We start from the raw sequence: 21,144 nt of genomic DNA, 5'->3' as shown, positions 1-21,144 counted from the left end.
CTTCTCCTTCTTATATAAGCATTTCTTTTTTTTTTAAAGAAATATCTATATATATTTTTTTCTCTTATTTTTAGATTGTGCTAACTATATAATAAATTTTATTAAACTTAGGTTTTTATGAAGTTTAATAGTTACATTACATCTATAAGCAAGATAAATATGAGTTAAAAAAATCAAATAAAAAACCTATCTATTTTGCCTAATAAATATGAAAAGATATTTTTGTTATTTTAGGCATGCCATATTAACCGTGACAGAAAAACTAACGGTTTTACTTTTAGTCATAGCTATAATGATTAATTTAAAATCTTTTAAAGTAGACGAGGAATAAATTAATTGTGTGCATAAATACAAAAGTTAAAATATATTTAACCATATATATATTGTGTATTTTTTTAGTCTAAAAAATTTGCTCGATATTAAATGCATGGTGAAACATATGCGACGTGACAACATCTCTGACATCAATTTATAATAAATATACTTCTACAATATAATTCTAAATATATTTGCTCTATTTTAAAATAGAGATAATTTTACTTAAATCTTTTAAATTATCACAATTTTCTATATAATTTGACACCTAACTTTAGTAACTTCTCTTAGCTCATTTTCATATCAATAGCTAGGAATAATCTTATTTTCAGTTGGTTTTTACTGTAGCAGAACAGGTAAATACTGTAGCAGAACGGGCAAACCTAGTTGCGGGCCAAACAGGCGGGCTTTCAAGCCGGGTTGGGTGGGCAAAGAGCTGGCTCATGCCGCCTATGGATAGTTCCAAATGATTGGTGGGTCAGGCTGGCCCGGTCCGACCGGCTAGCCCGATCTCTCACGGGCTTATGGGCGGTAACGGGCTAGACTATTCTAGCCTGGCCCGAACTCGACCCGGCTTGAGTGATTGGTGGGTCGGGCCGTGAACAAATACTTTAGCCCGGTTGGCCCGAAAAGCCCGGCCCGAACCCGGTCCGGCCTGCCCAATGATCATGTCTATATATATGTGGGAATTCGGGGTTTAGTTGGTCTTCGTCAACTTCCTTTTTTGAAGCAAAAGACTCTCCCCTCCTTGATTGTAATTGTGCATTGGTTAATAACTTAATATAGAAGTGAAAGAATAATCTTGTTTTCAGTGACATGGGATGGTTTGTCTAAGGTTTGGAAACTTGCCTTATGCCATAATTTGTATACAAGTACCATCAAGCAAACACCCTTCGTCAAGTTAATCATGCTATCAATTAGCTAGATGACACTAGACGCTTGCTGACTTTTGAATTTTTTGAAAGCACTGTTTTTATAACTTTTGACCGTTATATTAGTGAGACTTACTATAACCACGTGTCTTAATTAATATATCTATCTTTTTCTTTGAAAAGAAAATAGACGAATTCCTAACCATCTTATATAATTTCGTTTCAACAGACTAACATTAAATAAATAAACGAGATAAGGCCACAAGGGACTATTTATTTTTCTTGGTCTAAGGAGGCTATGACAATGATATGATTTTTTATTTTTATTTTTTTGAATTGGACAATGATATGATATACACATTCAACAGTTGGCTCTCATCATAGTCCTGAGTGCTCTCCTCCTATATAGGATTAGATATTTGACATATGTCAAGAATTAAATACATATACACCTTGCTTACGCGACGTTTCCAAGATTTGCTGATCCAAATTCCAACCTCTCCATAGACAGTAGTTACTATCGACCAAATCCTTACGACCGTATCTGCAGCAAACCACCGCATCTGTATCCGTTACCAAACTCTCTCCGAAGTACAACCGTCTCCGTTCAATGTCTTCCCGAGAAGTAAACTCTCCTCTCTCTCTCTCCTCTCTCTCTCTCTCTGTACCATTCGAACATCTCCAAGCCTAACCCTAGATCATGTCCTCTTCTCAGATCTCTTAATACTCCAACGAAGTCCTATTGCCTCCACAGATTTGAATTCGAGGTGTGTTTTGATCTCTCCGAAATGGACCCTTTTCGCGTGAATCTCGACCTCACTGGCGCGGAGATCCGTGGAAAGCTCGATGAGAGGAATCCGCCAATATATTTGCCCAACCAGCCCTCAGACGCACCTCTTCTTGCCCTTGACATTGGAGGTAGCTGTTTGTCAATTTGTGATCGATTTTTTTTAAAAAATAATTTCTTGTTTGGGTTTTGATGATTTCTGTAACTTTTATAAAAATTTAGGAACATTGATAAAGGTAGTGTACTTTTCGGATGGCAAAGAGGGTAATATGGAGGGTCGGAATGGGAATTCGGCTGTTGGTGGGCAACTGTGCTTCGTGAAGTTTGAGAGGCGGCGCCTTGATGAGTGCTTGGATTTTATCGAGAAAAGAATGCTCCTTTCTGCTAGTGGTAGGGCAGATGTATTCTTTTCTAAATTCTAATGGTTTCCTTTTGTTTCCTTCCTTTATCTTTGTGATGTTATGAACCTCTCTAGTAGGGAACGCTCAAGACTTACAACCCATGAACTTTGGTGGGTCAGAATTGAATCATGGAATAACCTCTCTAGGGGGGTTTGCAATATATTTTTTTGTTGCCATTTAAGAGCCTGAAATGAGATATGGGCGAGACAAGAGTGTCAATACTCCCTAGATATAGAGAAACTTAGGCCCCACCAAGCTTTAGCCTATATGCTAAGTTGTATAGTCTAGACTTCAAACAGTGTGCATTGCCGAACTATTGCTCCAAATTAAATACCATCGAGATCTCTTCCAAGCCGTTGTATTGTCGAGCTGCTTTTCCAAGCAAATCGCACCATCGAGTTATTAATCGAGCAGAGTCGTTGAGTCACGCCACCAAACCACTAAACAATTTTCTCCACAATAATTGTTTTAGGTTGGAATCAATCTCATGACCTTCCTGGTTATAGAAAAGTGTATCTACCAACTCTATAAGAATTGGTTGGTGTACATCTTGCAATATTTAAACCCCCACAAAAGCAAGACTGCACTTCAACTTAATTCTTTTTGTCTTGCATGTTGGAAAGATATTAAGCATATGTGACTAATTTCTCTAAATGAATTTAATTGCATTATTTTCCTAGTAAATCGTAATGATTTTCAACAAGTTAAATTAGGAACCAACATTGAGAGGCATCACTTAGTGGTAAAGCTTGCCCCTTGCATTTGAGAGGTGGTCATGAGTTCAAATCATAAAGTTCAAAAACAAGGTTATGGCTGCTTATATCCTCCCTTTATTACATGTGGGTAGGTTGGCAATATAGCTTGGTGTTCCCCAACAATTCGTATTTTGAAATTTTGTGTGAGATCAACTTGCTCGTTTAATAAATGAGTATATGAGCCAAGATTTGAGCTTGAAATATAAATGAGCCACGTGTTCAACTCGATATAGCTCAAGCATATATATATATATATACACACACATTCTAACTGCTAGATTGAGATTATTGGGTATTCTAATGGTTGGAAATTGATTACTACTTAAGAGATAATCTAGCTGTTAGATTGAGATTTAATGGTTAGATCTTTAGTTCCATCAATTTATTAGTTTAATCTTAGCCGGTTAAGTTGTGCTACGAACAAGCTTGAGTTAGCTCATCAAAACAAACAAGCCAACCATGAGCTGGCTTGGATTCTTTATAAGCCGAACACAAGTTAGGATTCCATCTCGTATTTTCAGCTTGCCTCATGTTCGAGTTCAATAAATTTAATTCTGAGCCGAACACTAGCAAGGCCCAGCTCACTCGTGTTCAGCTTGTTGATATCCCTACATCTTGGTAGGAGCTTCGTGCACTTGGATGCCCATAACTAATATTGAATAAAATTTGAAAGTTTCAGTCTTTCATATCGCTGTTTGTGTGAGTGTATGTTTGCTTTCTTGGAAAAATTAAAAATAGTTACACCAGAAATGGTACTAAAGAGAAAAATATCAAGTCAAGAAAGGGACCATTATTCACTTGTATATACATTCATGCAGCCAAGATCAATTTCCTTCAAATTTTTTTTTTTAAATTTCTGTTTGCACCAATACAATCCATAGGCTCATATTGTCTAGGAAAATTAGTTGACGGCTTGATGCTGCCATAAAGATCAAAATCCCAGGTAAGTAGTGTATCATGTTACCTACCATGTTAACCAACAGAATGGAGAAACATCATATTCCTGCGATTAGGAGTGCCAAATAACTTGGCTAGCCCGGGAATTCCATCCAAATATGATAAGTCACACTTGGATCCCAAAGGCCATGCTGAGATTATGACTCAGGATCATCTTGTGTCAGACCTATCTGGTTTACAACTTGACCAGAAGTCTCAAGGTTGGGTTGGCTTGCAATCTAGGCAACTCTAGTTGATCTTTTCAGCAAAGTTTTAGGGTAATGGTCTATGAACCTCTGTATGAGCCCATGTATATGCACATGCGTTCCCTTAACCTCATCTTCTAAGGAATAGACACACTCCCCATATAATCAGCTGCATAATAAGTACGTAAGAAACAAACTTATCATGCAGCGTTATATTTTGATTTAACAAATTTAACATAAAATATAGATTACTACCATATACACTTGTGATCAATTACTAAATCTACAAATATTATACTTATTTTGATTAATTATTTCAGAGGTAGTACATGTGGCTCATTACTGAAGCCTAGAGAAACATATGCCTTAATGAGAAAATTCGTGTAATTGTTTCTATATTTAAATTGGTACGAACTAACTTCTCTAGCTTTCCGTCTCCTTGATTTACTCATATGTTTCTATTCTATTCCCTACATGCTTCTACATACTCACTTTATTAGTTCTTTCAATTCCTAGTTTGGGCTCTTGATCTCACATGATACATACCTTCGGTCTTGTAATTCACACCTATGAATGCATAAGAAGTCAACCTTACATCAATTTTCAGTATTGCCTTATATGTAATTCTTAGTTTAACACCAAAGTTACCATAGCAGGCTTGTATTCAATAGTTCATTATGGTGCATTCAAGATTTGGTATATGTACAAACTACAGACAAGTGGTTGTCAGGCAAAGGAAATATCAACAAGCATTTGATTTGTGTCTGCATGTCATTCTTCTCTCTCTTGATCTGGGGTTGGCCTCCATAAATGTGGCCAGTTGCTCATGATACATCATTTGAATGCTATTTCCTGCTCTTCTCAAAGTATATTGTTGTTTCTTGTAGTAAGTTCTGACAATATTTTTAACCACACAACATGAATTTTTCTCCTCCTTTTTTTAGTTCATGTTATAATTCATGATTTCAAATTTTCTTCTGCTACTGGTTACAAATTTCATTAGGATATTTGAATTGCCAGGAAAATTATGGACGAGCAAAGCACATGTGACATTAAAGGTATGGTCCTTCTGTTATGTTATGCATTTGAGAAAATAAAATAACATACACAAGTACTTTTAGAAAGTTCCATCTGGACAATAAGGAGGTTATACTGTTATTGATTTGTCTTTTTTAACAAAATCTCTTAACTTTCTCATAGTACCCTTTAGAAGGTCAAAAACATATTCAAAGAGAAAAGGGAGAACTCACGGTTCATGTATAGAAACTGATTTTCTTTCTATCTTAATGAGTTTTGCTTCTATAAGAAACTATATCATGGACTCTCTGATATGTACTGCCTATGTAATATGCACAAAGAAGATACAGGTATATTGAAGTGTCTGGCATGTGCTGTATGATTTTACTTCACAGGTCATGCAGCCATCCTACATTATGATTTTATTATTTTATATTCTTACAGACTATGAAGGTCAAATGCGCAGAACTAGAATATTTCTGGTTGTAATGCACCTTCTGGAAAAAAAGAAGAAGTAATAATCAGAATACTATTTGCCAAAGCAAACAGTCTTCATCTTTTCATATAGTTTATTATGTAACATATTTTTAATTTTTTCTGTGATGATATACTCAAATAGTCTAAAATATTTACTTGTCTAAATTTTTGTATGAACTTGCATTTGGAACTGAATAGGCTTCAGGTGGGGGAGCATTCAAATTTGCTGATGCTTTTAAGGAGAAAATAGGTGTTTCTCTTGATAAGTTGGATGAAATGGATAGTGTTGTAGCCGGAGCAAACTTTTTGTTACAGGTATACTACTGAAACTTTTTGCTTTCAGATTACCCCAGTTGAGTCTGCACATTTATGCACTAGTTGCTCCATTTTTTTTTTCCTTTACAAGAACCTTGAGGTCTGTTGCTAGAACAATTATGACTTGTGATATTATACGAAGTCCTAGAGCAAGTGAAACTGCTAATATGACAATTGATAACCATATCTAATATTGGGAACACACATTGTAGCTATTTAATATTACCCTAATTATATTACTGCTATGATGTGCATGATATATATCATAAATAACTAATCATATATTTTTTTTGTCACCATAGAATTGATTTTTGCTAACAATATTGTATGCTTTAGAAAGAGGTCATTCATACAAAATGTTCTTAACTGAGAAAGAGCAGATCGGCTTAAATTTTAGCTGTTTTCTTCCAGAAAATCCCTGATGCATCGTTCACACACATGAATGGGAAAAGGGATTCTATAAATATCAGTCCAAAGGACCTTTTTCCATACCTTCTGGTCAATGTTGGCTCAGGTGTTAGTATTATAAAGGTAATTCTTCATTTTATGCACTACATTTGGTAGAATACTAAGACATTATTCTCCCAGTGTTGGGTATATTTCATCCCATGCAATTTAGGTCACTGGAAGCAGAAAGTTTGAAAGGGTAACAGGGACACATATTGGTGGAGGTACTATCTTTGGTCTTGCAAAACTTTTAACAGGTTGCATGAGGTAATGCTCAAATACATGTGCCTATCTTTTGCTACTATGCCTATGTTTTTTTATCTTGGGAGTTACCTATCTTTTTATTTTTCAGTTACGACGAATTCTTAAAATTGAGCCAGAGTGGGGACAATCTTGTTCTGGACTTAATTGTCAAAGATATATGTGGAGAATTAGTTTGCCAAGAGGTAACTTTCCTTTTCCTAGTTGAACATTTTGCCACTAATTATCAAAATTAAATGCTATCATATAATAATACCCTTTCCAGCAATTGATCATACAACACTATTATATGTTAGATATAGCAGAAGCGAGGTTTTCTCTTCATTAGCATATTTTTTCTTATTTGTTAGTTAATAATATTTTAAGTCACTGTGTTCTTGTAACATGTAAATGTTGTTTGCCGTGTCTTTACTAAAGCATACAAAAAGATATGACATCTAGATACTTACTGGAAGGCAAGGTTCCTTTATGTCTTCATTATACCTGCTTTTCCTCATTGATGATTGACTGCTAGGTAAATATATACATCTCTCATAATGAGGAGAAGGTTACTGTGTATAAGATACTTTGCCGTAAGAAGGTTAATTCTACTCCATCTTTGTTAGTAAGCTTAGCTAGCATCTGAGTTATCCGTATTTGGTTTCTGATTTTATGTTTCAATCAAGTTTGTGCTTAATTGTAAAGGTAGATCCTATTTATTTACATTGTTTTAGTGAACACTTGCTTGTTTTACCGTGTTTCAGCAAGGTCTTTCAGCATCAACTCTTGCTTCTAGCTTTGGAAAAGTGATAACTTCTGAAAGGCAGCTTACTGATTACAGACGAGAGGACCTTGCCACAACAATATTGAGTGCTTTTACTTATAATATTGCACAAGTAAGTTTCTCCTAGTTTTCCTACACCCCCAAAATTGTATCACTCCTTACGTATTCCGTTTGGAATTTTGGATCACATCATTTTCATTATGAAAATGCCAAATTATGATTTGATTGTTCTGTAAATTGTTTCTGTTCATTGCTTTATTTTGGATGGTAGTTCTTACATCTACTAATCAACATTGCCAAAATTTATGTTTTTATTCTGTCATTTATAGTTTAACATTACTCAGTGTAAAGGGTTGAAAGCATATGGATACACTCACAATATTAAAATTAAGAAATGCTATTAAGGAAGGAGTGTTATGCCAACCAAGTGCTAACACATATAATGGGGGTGACAATATCCATGAGACCACTATACATCTCTTGTGTTGTGGCAGCACAGTCTCAGATGAATGGTCCTTTTCCTGGACGTATAAAGCCCATACATGCTTTAGAGCATTGGAAGAACCTTTTTAAGCTCAAATTTACAGTCATCTACAGATTGCTCCAGTTAGGAGTTAAATTTTTGTCTAGAATTGGTAAATTATTTTTACCCTAAAGTATAGAATTCTAAATTAAATGTGAAGAAGTGAAATTGATGTCAAATTGAAAGTTAGATCTTGCAGAGCTACTATCTAATTATACCTGCTGATTTGAGGTGAATAAATAACAATAACACAATGTGCTGGCATACATGAAAGATAGGCATATTGGTATGAAAAAAGCACCAAAAATAGGAAGTGACAATCTTTGGCAGTAACTATGAGAATCTTTTACCTCAATCTCACTGCCACCCATGCCAAATCACACAACCAGCCATTTGCATCATGTCTGCATGTCTCAGCATGAGATTCTTTGTCATTAAATATTCTAAAGAAATTTTCTTATCTTAATAACCTTCCCTAGCTATTATGGTACATTCTTTATAGCTAATAGTGTTCTTATTTGATCTGCTATAATCTTATGAGTTTTGACTTATGACCGATAGACCTTCTGAAGAGACATGACACTTTCAAAAGGTTTACATTACAAGTAGTTAACTAAATCTTATGGTGATTATTAGACACCAATTCTAAATGCATCCTCTCTTCTTCCTGTCATCTACTTCTCTCGGTAGATTCCTTGTATAAACATCACAGAGAACCGATCTTCTTATCCATTTAATTTACTAGTAAATTCAAAATTTTGTTAGTGTGATATGTTGTGACTTTCTCCTAGTTCCTTAATAACCTTTTTATCCATGTCAAATCTGACTATCCTTCAGTCGAAAGGCTTCTAAAGAAGTCTGTTTTCTTGATTGGACATGCAGATAAGCTGACAGCATTATTAATTTGAAAGGAGCAAGAAGAAAGAAAATTATATGTATATACACAATTCTCTTACTCAGTAGATGGTTTATACATTACTGCGTATCATTTCTGGAGTAAAATTTCAACTGATTGATTCTGTCAGCCGTTGAGCATCTTTGACAATCTAAATGGTTCTTCATGATTCTTCGAAAATATGTGGATGGGGTTTAAACTGTCAATTTAGTTTCATATTCGACCTCAAATTTTCGATAAATATAATCATGGAAAGCATAAGAGAGTTGTTATAATGACGGAATTCTGTAGTGCTGGTTCTTGTTTTTTGACATGTTCCTTTCAGATTTCCTTCCTTGTAGCATCACTTTTGGGGCTCAAGAGGGTCTTTTTTGGGGGATCATACATTCGTGGCCACACAAGCACAATGGACCACATTACTTATGCAATTGACTATTGGTAAATATTATTTTATATAATGGATTGTCATGGTTACATTTTGTCATCAAGAAAGAAGATCAAATTAGATTTCTGTGTGGAATTATCATTTGCTCGACTGCTATTGTAAGTTAAAATGAATGACAGTTCGAAAGGTTTTCTTTGTTTTCATCTGGATTGAAATTTTTCCACTTATTACTCAGGTCCAAAGGACAAATGCAAGCAGTTTTCTTGCATCATGAAGGTTTTTTAGGAGCCCTCGGTGCATTAACAAGTTACGAGAACCTTGATGCCGCTAATTTGACAGTGAAGGATCCGAAAGAACAAGTGAGTAAGATGACAACAGTGAACTGCATGGTGTTCTTTCACTCTAAAAAATTAATTGACAAATAGAAACATGGAACTAATTTTTGCAAGTTCATTCAGATTTGTTGGTTCCTCTTAATGTGATTTTTCTCTCTTCCATTTAATAGATTGGTTTTAAAATATAAATCACTGTTGTCAGGGAGAGACATGATAACCCTATATTATTGCTGGTTGTTAATTTTTGTATTGCAATATGGTCTTTCATCTCATCTTAATTGTGGTCTGATCCCCATTTCTTCTAAAAAAATAAGAAAAGAAAAAGAAAAAAAGGGCTCACATCCTTTTTATATGTTCTCCTATAGTCCACCAGAATCAGGCCCTACGAAATGGCATGAGTTTTATCTATCCAGAGATCTTCCATTTGAGAAAATCTATCCATGAGATGAGAGAAAGAAAGTCTATTTTTCTTCTTCTTTGTTCTACCAACTTTGCAATTATTTAGTTAAACCAGTATTCAGATGAAGTAGATAGCAATACATGTTTCCTTTGAAATGCCTATTTTGGATTATCTGATGGATTTGCACAGTTTTATTTGTTGAGATTTTCTCTTTCCAATGTTAACTAAGTTGGGAGATTTCCCTCTACAATAGAATTTTGATATTAGAGCAGTCCATTGAATGGTATTTTAGTCTATCCATCTGGTAAGTTGACCTTATAGTAATGGATCTTCCTTTATTTACCATTTCTTTAGCAGATCTTGCACGAATCTTCTGTTCCTCTTGATGGAAAATTAGCATCTGAAAATAATGAAAGCAGCATATTTCCTTATCTGCTTGTTAATATTGGCTCAGGTGTCAGCATGATCGAGGTCAGTTTTCATTATGATGTACTGGTCTAGCTAATGACATAAACATTAAAATGTATTGTTTTAAACTATTCTATGAGCAACACTTATCATGAAGTAGGTGATTGGTAAGGGGAAGTTTGAACGTATTATTGGGACACATCTAGGTGGTGGTACTATCCTTGGTCTTGCAAGGCTTTTGACAGGGTGCTCAAGGTAATGATACTTCCATACGAGTTTCCTTTCAATATCTTTAGAGTTTTACTCCTGACACAAGCATAACATTCTTTTCTAGTTATGAAGAGTTTCTGGAGTTGAGCCAGAGGGGTAATAATCTATCAGTGGACTTGACTGTTGGGGATATATATGGTGAGCAGGGTTATCTGAAGGTATGCTTTTTTTCCTATCAAACTTACAGATGCATACAGAATTTCTCTCTGACTTTCGAGTTGATCCAAGTAGTTAGTGTAGAAGAAATTTTTGCTGTTTATTATGCATGAAAATTTTCATTTAGATACTGGTTGATCTTGTATGAAAGATAGGCTAGTCCAGCAAGGGAGATCCCTGAAGGATCCCGAAGGAAGGTAACTTTTGACGTGAGTGAGCCTAGAAAAGAAGGGGGTGGACCCTAGAAGAAGGATGAAACAAGATAGCTGCGACTAATGCCCATAGAGAGAGAAAGAAGTGGTCTCTTTCCTTTTCTTTGATCGAGCGCAGCGAGCCTCCTGGTTAATCATCGGATGCAGGTTATCGATCCGTCCTTCCGAGCGGGTCCGTTCTTTCCCCCTCACTTGCCCCCTATGGAATTTAGCTTGTTTGATTGAGATTTTTGTGATGCATTCTTTCACATAAGTGACGCTGGACAAGACCATGGAAAGGTCAAATAAACAAAAGTCGGCTGCATCAAATAAACAATGGGGTACTGTAAAAATGATTAGTGGCATGACCTTGGAATCTAAAACTGAATAAATAGGCTAATGCTGGACTAGATTAATGTTAAGTCCTAGGGAGTTTGGAATCATCTAAACTTGATCGAATCGAGGATGAATCGAATGGATGAGCTGATGCATAAACATCTGATACATGTACCACTGATCAGTTTGTTATTTCGTTAATGAATGAATCAGTGAAAGGTCTAAATACCATCAATAATCTAAGCAAAATAAATCTAAATACAAGAACCACATACCTCAACAAGCTCACAGAGATTAATGTCCAATATTCAAAGCTCAAAACATAGAACTCTCGTGGGGCTAAGTTCAAGTGATCAGTTTGTTATTTCATTAATGAATGAATCAGTGAAAGGTCTAAATACCATCAATAATCTAAGCAAAATAAATCCAAATACAAGAACCACATACCTCAACAAGCTCACAGAGATTAATGTCCAATATTCAAAGCTCAAAACATAGAACTCTCGTGGGGCTAAGTTCAACTAGATAATAAAGTAGATTAACTCTAGCAGAAAAATAAATTAGCTACTCCTCAATATCCGCATCCTCCTCTAATTCTGAAATGTTCTTATTACAAGGTTGTGAGCACACGGCCCAACAAGTATAATCCAAATAGTCTATCAACAATGTAAATGCACGATGAATATTCTAATACATGTAATTACTAACATAACAAGCTAAGCATATATGAAATAATTTGCGAAGGGCTTTCACATAATCACACAGTACCAAGAATGCATAATAATATCATAACATAAAATCAACTCATTTTATCAAGATAAGTGCAGACAAAATATAAGACCATATAATAGTTCTCTTCTCACAAACTCATAAATTATTATATCTCATCATGCTTACACAAAGCCATAATTCACATAACAAACATTAAAAAAAATGAAGAATACTCATCTAGCGGTAATGTTGCATGTATATGCTTAATGACACTACCTATATATGACTAGTTGTTTGTGACCATCAGAGGAAGGAGCCTAGTCGTAAGCCCATATCTTTATCTTCATCGTCATTGCTTTAGTGAATTATTGCATACAACAAAATCATTACACATAACAGAATCATCACATATAGTGCGAACATAAGCGCACAGCTTAATGGATACCCTGAGCCTACGTTATTAGGTATCGTTAAGAGTTATAACCCTACTTCACAAGCATCTTTCTACTATCACTATAGTCTAGTCCATAGTTTTCAGTTTTGGCCGATCCCAATCCGGGCCGAAAGTTTCGACCTGCAGCAACAGCAGACGGCTGCTGCTGCAGACAGCAGCAGCTAGAGAGAGAGAGAGAGGGAAAGAGAGAGAGAGTTAGGGAGAGAGAGGAAGAGAGAGGGAAAAAGGAAGAGAGTGAGGGAGAGAGGGACAGCTGGTTGTGACAGCAGCAGCTAGAGAGAGGGAGAGAGAAATGGAGAGAGAGAGAGGGAAAAAGGAAGAGAGTGAGGGGGAGAGGGAAAGATAAAAAAAAAAGAGGGTGAGAGAGGGAAAAATAGAAAGAAAGAGAAAGTGTAGGAAATAATAGATACTTCAAACTAATAGTTAGAGAAATAGAAAAAAAGAAAGGGAGGAAGAGAAATTTTTAGTTTTTTAGTTTTTAGTATGTGAGTAATTATTATTTCTTATTTTCTTATAATTTTTTCTAAATTTTTAGAAATTTCTCAATATTTTTAAATAATATTTAGAATTTTATTTAATTAAAATAATCCAATCCGATACTGGCGGCCGATAGGTATCGTTTTTCTAGACAGCCGATCCCGATCCCGATACCGATTTTTGGAACCTTGGTCTAGTCTTCAAATATGGTAGTGTGATCATTTAAATACCACGTAGGCTAACAATTTTAAGTGTAAACCGCTAATAATATAAGTACTATATAATGCACTCCACTCTTAACCTCAAGCTAAGTGAGTAAAGAAAATTGTCTACTTGAGACTTAAGCAACTAATAATATGTGCAAGTGGTATATATCTTCTACCATACAACTTTATGTCATAGTCATCAAGGTCTATTCATATACCATAGATGGATGCCTAGGAGTATTTTATTAAATAGATGTGCAGTAAGTAACAATAAGTAGTAAAATGCACTATCCATAGATTAATATAAGATCTAACTCGTATGAAATGTAATAGGAAATACGATTAGCTCTCCTTAACTATCGGGCTCCTCTTGTGTCTCGAGATTTTCTTCACACAATAACATGTTTAATAATTTATGAAAATAAAACAATACATAAGAAAGACGAGTTTATAGAACTAGCTACTTTATTGCATATATTGTGCTTGTCACTCAAGATCCAGATAGGTTTGACTTAGTTTTTACATTTAATTCTTCCATGACTATAATATTACTTTATATTAATCTAATGAGTTATCAAGGGTAGAATTTAAATTATACCTAGTTATAATTGTAAAAGTCATTAATACCAAAATTACAAAAATTAACATGTCTATAATTCCTAACAATTAAAACAAAATTCTTGATCCCATAGAAATGCAACCTTAATTTCAAATATGTTCATTTAAGCTCTATTATGTAACATTGCAATTACTGGTAGGACTCCTCAAATGTACCGCAGGCCTTTGGCACTGTAAACTTTAAAATATGATGGAACTACATCATACCTAATTTCTATGTCATTTCAGACCATCTTTGTAGTGTACCTGATATTAAATTGCAAACATAGTCACTAGCTGTAATAAAGTCTTAGGTACAAAATTTTATTAATTTAGAGATTAACAGAATGAGAAGTTACATAAAAGAATCCACATATAAACAATGAATTTTGCAGATAGATAATGGATTCCATCATATAATAACGAATTCCGCATTGCATAAAGGAGTCTGCAGTTACGCAAAATATTCCGCTGTTAAACAACAGAACTCATAGTTACATAACGTAATTCGCAAATGCATATGCGTATCTGTTGAGATATAATGTAACCTGGATCCCTCACAACGTAATTTGCTATCTATAATGTAAATTGAGATTACCTTTCGTCATCTAAGACCTGTTTTCACACTTAGTACGTAATGAATAAACTTGAGCACTATTTGTGATCTTTTCTAAAAATTGAATTATTACATGTATGTTGTTTCACAAAAGTTCTTATCTTGAACGTTTTGACTCCAGGAAGCTTTTGTGCTTTAATTTTCCATGGGCATTCCTTAACATTGCACTGTGCATAAAATCCTGTCCATTTAACATTACACATTGACGATAGATAACGCGTGAGCATCATAAGAAATAAAATCGTAAGCCTTTTGCTGCATTAGGATTATCTGCAGCTATAGCAAGGTTTGCAATATCTTGACTATTAGGTGCCACTTTGTCTAAAACATGACCATTAGGTAATGCTTCTCCTACTTCAGGACTGTCAGGTATAATTCTTCTACCGAAATATGGTTTGGTATCATAGTTAGAGATTCTTCTACAACACGTACTGGAATATATCTAAAACCTGAAAGAAATGAATGTTTGATTGACCTTGCGATTTACTGTACTGGAATGTCTCTGACATGTGGACTGATACTAGTATTTTGGATGCTTAATGAAGGACCTTGCTCGGTCTTAATAACAACATTTTGCAAACTAGATGAAACATTTAGCAGACTAGGCGAAGATTCTTACTCAATATCATGAGATGTAGCATTCTGTAAACTAAATTGAGTTGGAGGTCCTTGCTCAATACCATCAAGATAGAACATTTTGCAAACTAGATGGAGGTAATTGCTCAATGTCAGATGGAACATGCCACGCTAGAGGGAGACCCAGTACACCTACAAAAATGAAGAGAGGCAGAACATATTAGAATCAACATACTATTTTGGTATAAACGGATTATGTCTGTAGGTTAAGCAATTATACTATGTTAACAAGTTACGTAGGTACCACAGCGAATTATGTCGATATTGTAGGGATTACATAGGTACCGCAGTGGATTATGTCAATGTAGTAGGGAATTACGTCAATATAATAGCGGAAATTAGTAGCGACAGGAATATTGGTGTGTTAGAGGAAATGGGTTCCTTCCTTCTAGTTTCTATGGATTATTTTAGGGGACTGAAGGATTCAAGAAGCTACAGTGGTGATGAAATTATAAAAGAATGCAACATTTACCTTATCCTCATGGCAAATATGCTGATCATTATAGCGTACAACAAGCACGCTTCAAACATCGTATGAGCATCTTTGTCCGTTGAGATATCAATGAAAATTTCATGGTCCCCTATAGTAAAAAGGTACTTCAACTATATATCATATTTGTTGAGATGTCCTTAGATCCTGCAGCTATTGTAGTTTTAATATCTTTTTCTGTCATCTGAAACTGTTTCACCATTAATATGGCGTAGTACTGTTGCATGGCTGTCCAAGTGGGTTCTAAGCTCATTATCTGGTGCATTTGAGGAGAACATTCTAATAAAGATAGGGAGATGGACAAAGAGCTTAAAAAATGTAGTGCATAAAGTTTTTAAAATGGTAGGGAAATGGACGAAAAGCTTCAACAATGCTCAGAAGTATAAACAGTGATAACGAGGACGAAGAGTGAGTTTAAACAATGATCATAACCCTTCCCTCCATTAAAAATGATAAAGAGTTTTCCTTCCAAAATAATCTATGGTCTAACATCCAATCAGCAGATATGCATGACGATCATGTCTTATCAATTATATGTCTATATTAAATGAAAAGCAAAATTTTATCTTTCTTTTTAAAAAGCACGGCAAGGGCAAGTCAGTCAGAAAATGGTGAAATTGAGTGATTTTGCAATGGAAACATGTAACAAGGAGAAACTGCTATATCAAACATATCTTGGATTTATCGGGAAAGACACTCATTATGTATCAAGGTTTATCAGGCTATTTGTTTTGCTCAACACATTTGTCAATCAAACAAGAGATTGAGGATTGATTCCACTGGGTCCCTCGTGATGCCATCTGGTACATGGTAGCCTAACAGGCTTTTAGTCTGATTCTCATGTGGACTTCTCTTGAATGTTAAAAGGTGCATCAGTTTTAACTCTCTTTCTTTGTGGTTGTAGTGAATTTTACATGATAGGTGTTAATAATTTAACCAAAGCCTAGACATCCATTTGAGCTTTGCAGGCACATTAGTAGAGGGCAACACTTGACTAGATCCTTGCTGGGTTCTTACGGATCAGAAAATCCAGTCTAGTATCTGATATTATATGAGCATTTTTAGTTTGATTGCTATTCTGATTTTAGTCTGATCAGTACATCAGTACTGGTTTTTGTTTCATTTGATATATTTCATAATCTTGTCTTATTTGTTTTAACTTTTCAAATTATAGCATGGTCTTCCAGCATCAACTACTGCTTCTAGTTTTGGAAAGGTTATGTCAAACAAGCTTGCAGAATACAGAGTAGAGGATCTTGCAGCTGCACTTTTGAATGCTTTCACTTACAACATTGGACAAGTAAGTTTTTTTTTTTTTTTTTTTTTTTTTTTTTGGGTCAGTTAGACTTATCTGAAGATAATAGTACACAAGTAGTCCTACAGTTGCATTTGCCTCTCTCCTGATAAATATTATTTAGCTATAAATATGCATGGAGAAGAGGAAAGTAGAGAGGCAACTTAAAAATATGCTTAAGTCTTAAATCCTTGTTTTGCAAGCACGTAGTTCTTAGTTCTTAAGCTTAGTTGGTACGCAAAATAATCTCTTGATATATTCTCTACATTAAATGATACACACAGAACGAAATATTAGGTCTCTAGACTTGGCAACTAAATGTAACATGCCTTTTAAAGCTTAACCAATTAGAAAAATGATACAGATCAAGTTCTACTGGGGCTTCACCTTTTAAGATCAACCACTCATTTGTCAGTATTTTTTTACTTTACCATAAAGTACAACATTTGGTGTGTTGAGAAGGCTGGCTTTGCACCCCTTTTTTGCGGATTTTAGCCAAATCACTTCCTTACAAGTAATAGGGTATGGCATATATATATATATATATATAGCCTAGGAGTTTCATGCACAGGAATGCCTTTGTCCTTTTAATAATTTAGATGTTATAAGTAAAATTATTTGTTACGAAAGAGCAAGGGCATCCTTGCATGGCTGATGTGGTAGTACGTTACATGTTGGAAACCTCTGTGTTTACATAATACTTGTGTCTGCCTCTGCATTTATGGGCTTATTGCTTATTTATGTGAGCGCTAAACGATGTCCAATTAACCGTACCATGATTGGAGCTTATAGTAACAATTTGCGTGGAAAAGCAAATACACCATTCTTTTGGTTCCTTTTTAGATACTACGAATGAGGTATCTTAAAATAGTTTGTCCATTAGCTATTTTGTCTGTTCGGTGTTTGTATCCATAAGAAATTAACTTTATGGTATTCTGATCCACTTTAATTGAGGTTACATCAGTAATTTACACCAGCATATTATCTGATAAGTTTAATTTTCTAAGAAGATAAAGTTGATCCGAGGTCACCTTAAATAAACATGGTCTTCTTTTGGGCTAGAAGTTTAAATAATATTATTCCAATTAAAGTATTGGAGATTCAATCTTATTGCAACTTTATTCTAAGATACACCACTTTTCTTTTAGATAATCTGTCATATTCTTTCACTCTTTTCTATTTAATATTCAATCACAAGCCTACAGGTGGTAAAGTTAGAAAAAATGGCTAGCTCTTCGTAACAGTTGGATTGGACAATTAGACTAATCCTCCTAATAAATGGGCCACAATGCATTCAAATCATACGCATATAGCATTCCGATGAAAAAATAAATCAAATAACAATCCTAATGTTAACTATTGAGTTATAATGGTAGCTTGAAGAATTCTTTTTCATTATTATTGAAACCTCGTTTCTTGCCCTGACATATGTACTATAACTTGTGCTTTATACTCCTTTTCTCGATTTGATATATATTAGAGTGGAGATGAATCTCATATATTTCATAGCTTTTCATATGGATTTAACTCTACTTGGTCCATTCCAGATATCGTATTTTGTGGCGAATCTCTCAGGGCTGAAGAAAATATTCTTTCGAGGAGCTTATGTTTGTGGTCACGAAAAGACTATGGACAAGATCTCCCGTTCACTCAAGTACTGGTAAGAAGTCTAGTTTCAGAATTGTTCAAGAGGAGTGATGTAGTATTTTTCCAGTTTGCTGATATGCTGATGTCTAGTTCGACTTCTTCTATGGAGAGTTGTTCTGTGTACCTGTTTCTGGGATATGCTGCTACTGGTTTTAATGACAGTTATATCAATTCCTTGCCATTTATCTTTTGTGAATCACTCTTCGTCTTCTTCAGGTCCAAAGGCCAAGTTCAAACAACATTTCTATGCCACGAAGGGTTTTTGGGAACTGTTGGTGCATTCTTTAGCTATGAAAAAATGGGCATTGATGGCTTGGCAGCACAAGAGGTCATAAAAGATGTCTTGCTTGGTGCTCCTTACACAAGAGGACGATTTCCATCTTTACCTCCAAGTCCGCAACATAATAGCGTAAGTAACAAAACAGAACTTCTCTCAAATTTGGTGTATCCTAATGCTTGCTTACTTTTAAAAATTAGCTAGACAACAAGCAAACTTATTTGAATTATGGCTTTATGGGAGCCCAGAGGAAATAACATTTGGACTTCAATTAAGTCGTAAATATCATGAATTTTGCTGTCAGCCTGTTATGTTTAAATCAAGTGAAAATAGGTCATATTAAACTTGGTAAGTTAAACGGACAACAGTCTTGCATTTGAGCCTGCAAATGTCACATCTTACATGGTGAACTTAAAGAGTTTTCTGGCCATTCTAACTTTAATTTTATTTATGCAACTTTGTGACTTCTAATCCTAGTAGATGCTATGTAAGCATTCGTTGGAAATAATAATTTGTTTAATAAAAATTCTTAATTGATACCGTAGTAATAGATATTTTAAATACTTATTCTTTGTATATCCAAAATTGCTAACTCAGACAATCATTTTTTATGTCTGTACAAAATATTTGGGAGCAGACTTAAACCAGATAAAAACTCAGTTCTAGAAACCTTACATTTGGACTACAGAATCTTGAAGAGTTTGTGCGTAGTACAAATTCTTCACTTTGTTTGACAACCAACTTTACCCTTTCATCTAAAGGTTCTTACGTTCAAATTATGTAAACAGTATATTTATTTACTTTTCTTATTGCCTTGTAATTTACTTGGGACAGAGTGATGATACAAACTTGCAAGTGGAAGTAGAGAGACTGAGGCATGAGAATGCAGTGCTCAAGGCTGAAGTAGAGAGATTACAAAAGGAAAATGAAGACCAGAAGGCTAAAATTCTGAAATCCCAGCAGGATCATTAGGCAGAGATATCATGAATGATTGCGTGGTTCAATTGTCAATAAAATGCAATGAAGTAGACAAAAATTTGAAGCAAAGGATGATGATACTTCAACCAGGCACCTCAGCAGCTTTAGTGTGCCAGAAAATTCATTTTCGGAAGACAGAATAAAAGACTATTTGTAGCTTTGATCTTATGTGCATTAGAGCCTACAAATTTTGGTGTTGGTAAGGAACGATTTTAATGTCCTTTGCCATTATATATATATATATATATGATTTTACTTACCTAATGATCATGTTGTGTAGTATTTGATGAATTCTGAGATTATGGTGATGCTCCCTAACACAAATTTTTAATTGAAGTTTTGAGTTATTGCTAATGGAAATGCTGTTCTTTCCTTGGTTCCATATGATGTTGTCTCATTAAAAGGATATCAGGGCACCACACAATCTTTTAATCCAGATCCCAGCTGTTGATTTGCAGCATTTTTCAATTGCTTAATTGAACAAGAAAGTTTTAATTAACATTCCTGCTTCTGTTTACTGGTAATAATTTTATTAGGAGATCCAAGAGGAAGAGATAAAGGAAAAACTACCAATATAAATAGGAATGTATAAAGATTAAAGAATACAATTTAACCACTGCATATTCGTATATATATTTGAAAAAAAAGGATCATAAAATGTTATAGATCTTATAAAACCCATGATTTCAAATTTGATCAAATTAAATGGTAGTTAAAGTATCCGAGCATCTGAATGCAATACGCCATATCATATAGCAATAGCGAATGCCAGAATCTTAGCTCGATTTCGATCTCGGCAACGTACAGCGCTGAAGACGCTATTGAAATAAAAGCGCATCAGAGACTCTAATTTATTGCCTTCCCTACGAAACTTGTATCCTATTTTAATACCTCTCTTTATAAATAATACCAAATCAAAGCTATAAACTGATATGCTTAAAGAAGCTAGAAAAGAAGACTCAAGAGGCTGATGAAAAGATAACGACGCCATAATAATTTCAGCGTTTGATGGTATCTTTACATGCTCATCTCCACCTCTAATACGCCATTAGAAGAAGAGATCTCGATGCAGAATGGAGCTGCAAAATTTATAAAAAGAAAAAAGAATGGAGTGAGATGAAGTTTGGAGGAGTTGGAGAAGGCCTCGGATGGAGGCTGTGTGCGGATTGAAGGCAGTGGAGTTGGGGGGGGGGGGGGGATTTATATAGGCGTGAGGTGAAACCCTAGCTGCTTGGAATTTTGCGATAAAGCCCTTAAAATAGTGGGAAAGGACAATAGCATCCTACGGCTGTGATCACACTAGAAATCTT

The 21,144-nt window shown here is 34.8% G+C and overlaps 1 protein-coding gene across 2 annotated transcripts; it reads left to right on the top strand.

The window, feature by feature from the left end:
• The first annotated feature begins 1,644 nt into the window (after positions 1 to 1,644).
• Positions 1,645 to 20,194, top strand: LOC140799913 (pantothenate kinase 1-like). 2 transcript variants are annotated; one of them, XM_073154455.1, is made up of 18 exons: positions 1,645 to 1,812; positions 1,903 to 2,105; positions 2,197 to 2,364; positions 5,293 to 5,330; positions 5,965 to 6,081; positions 6,493 to 6,612; positions 6,701 to 6,795; positions 6,881 to 6,974; positions 7,533 to 7,664; positions 9,296 to 9,408; positions 9,591 to 9,714; positions 10,445 to 10,561; positions 10,659 to 10,753; positions 10,833 to 10,926; positions 16,813 to 16,938; positions 18,480 to 18,592; positions 18,796 to 18,988; positions 19,691 to 20,194. In XM_073154455.1, exons 2-18 carry the CDS (start codon positions 1,976 to 1,978, stop codon positions 19,826 to 19,828), a joined length of 2,007 nt encoding a protein of 668 aa, XP_073010556.1. In that variant the 5' UTR covers positions 1,645 to 1,812; positions 1,903 to 1,975; the 3' UTR covers positions 19,829 to 20,194. The 2 variants fall into 2 exon arrangements, with proteins under 2 accessions (XP_073010556.1, XP_073010555.1); XM_073154454.1 differs by lacking the exon at positions 1,645 to 1,812 and having other exon boundaries at positions 1,844 to 2,105; positions 10,448 to 10,561.
• Positions 20,195 to 21,144: the final 950 nt, after the last annotated feature.

The sequence above is a fragment of the Typha latifolia genome, chromosome 13, assembly GCF_019914945.1.
Source record: "Typha latifolia isolate L0001 chromosome 13, TyphaL0001v2, whole genome shotgun sequence".
NCBI classification, from domain to species: domain Eukaryota; kingdom Viridiplantae; phylum Streptophyta; class Magnoliopsida; order Poales; family Typhaceae; genus Typha; species Typha latifolia.
Note: the sequence above shows the minus strand (reverse complement) of the source record. Positions and strands in the feature narration are given on the sequence as shown.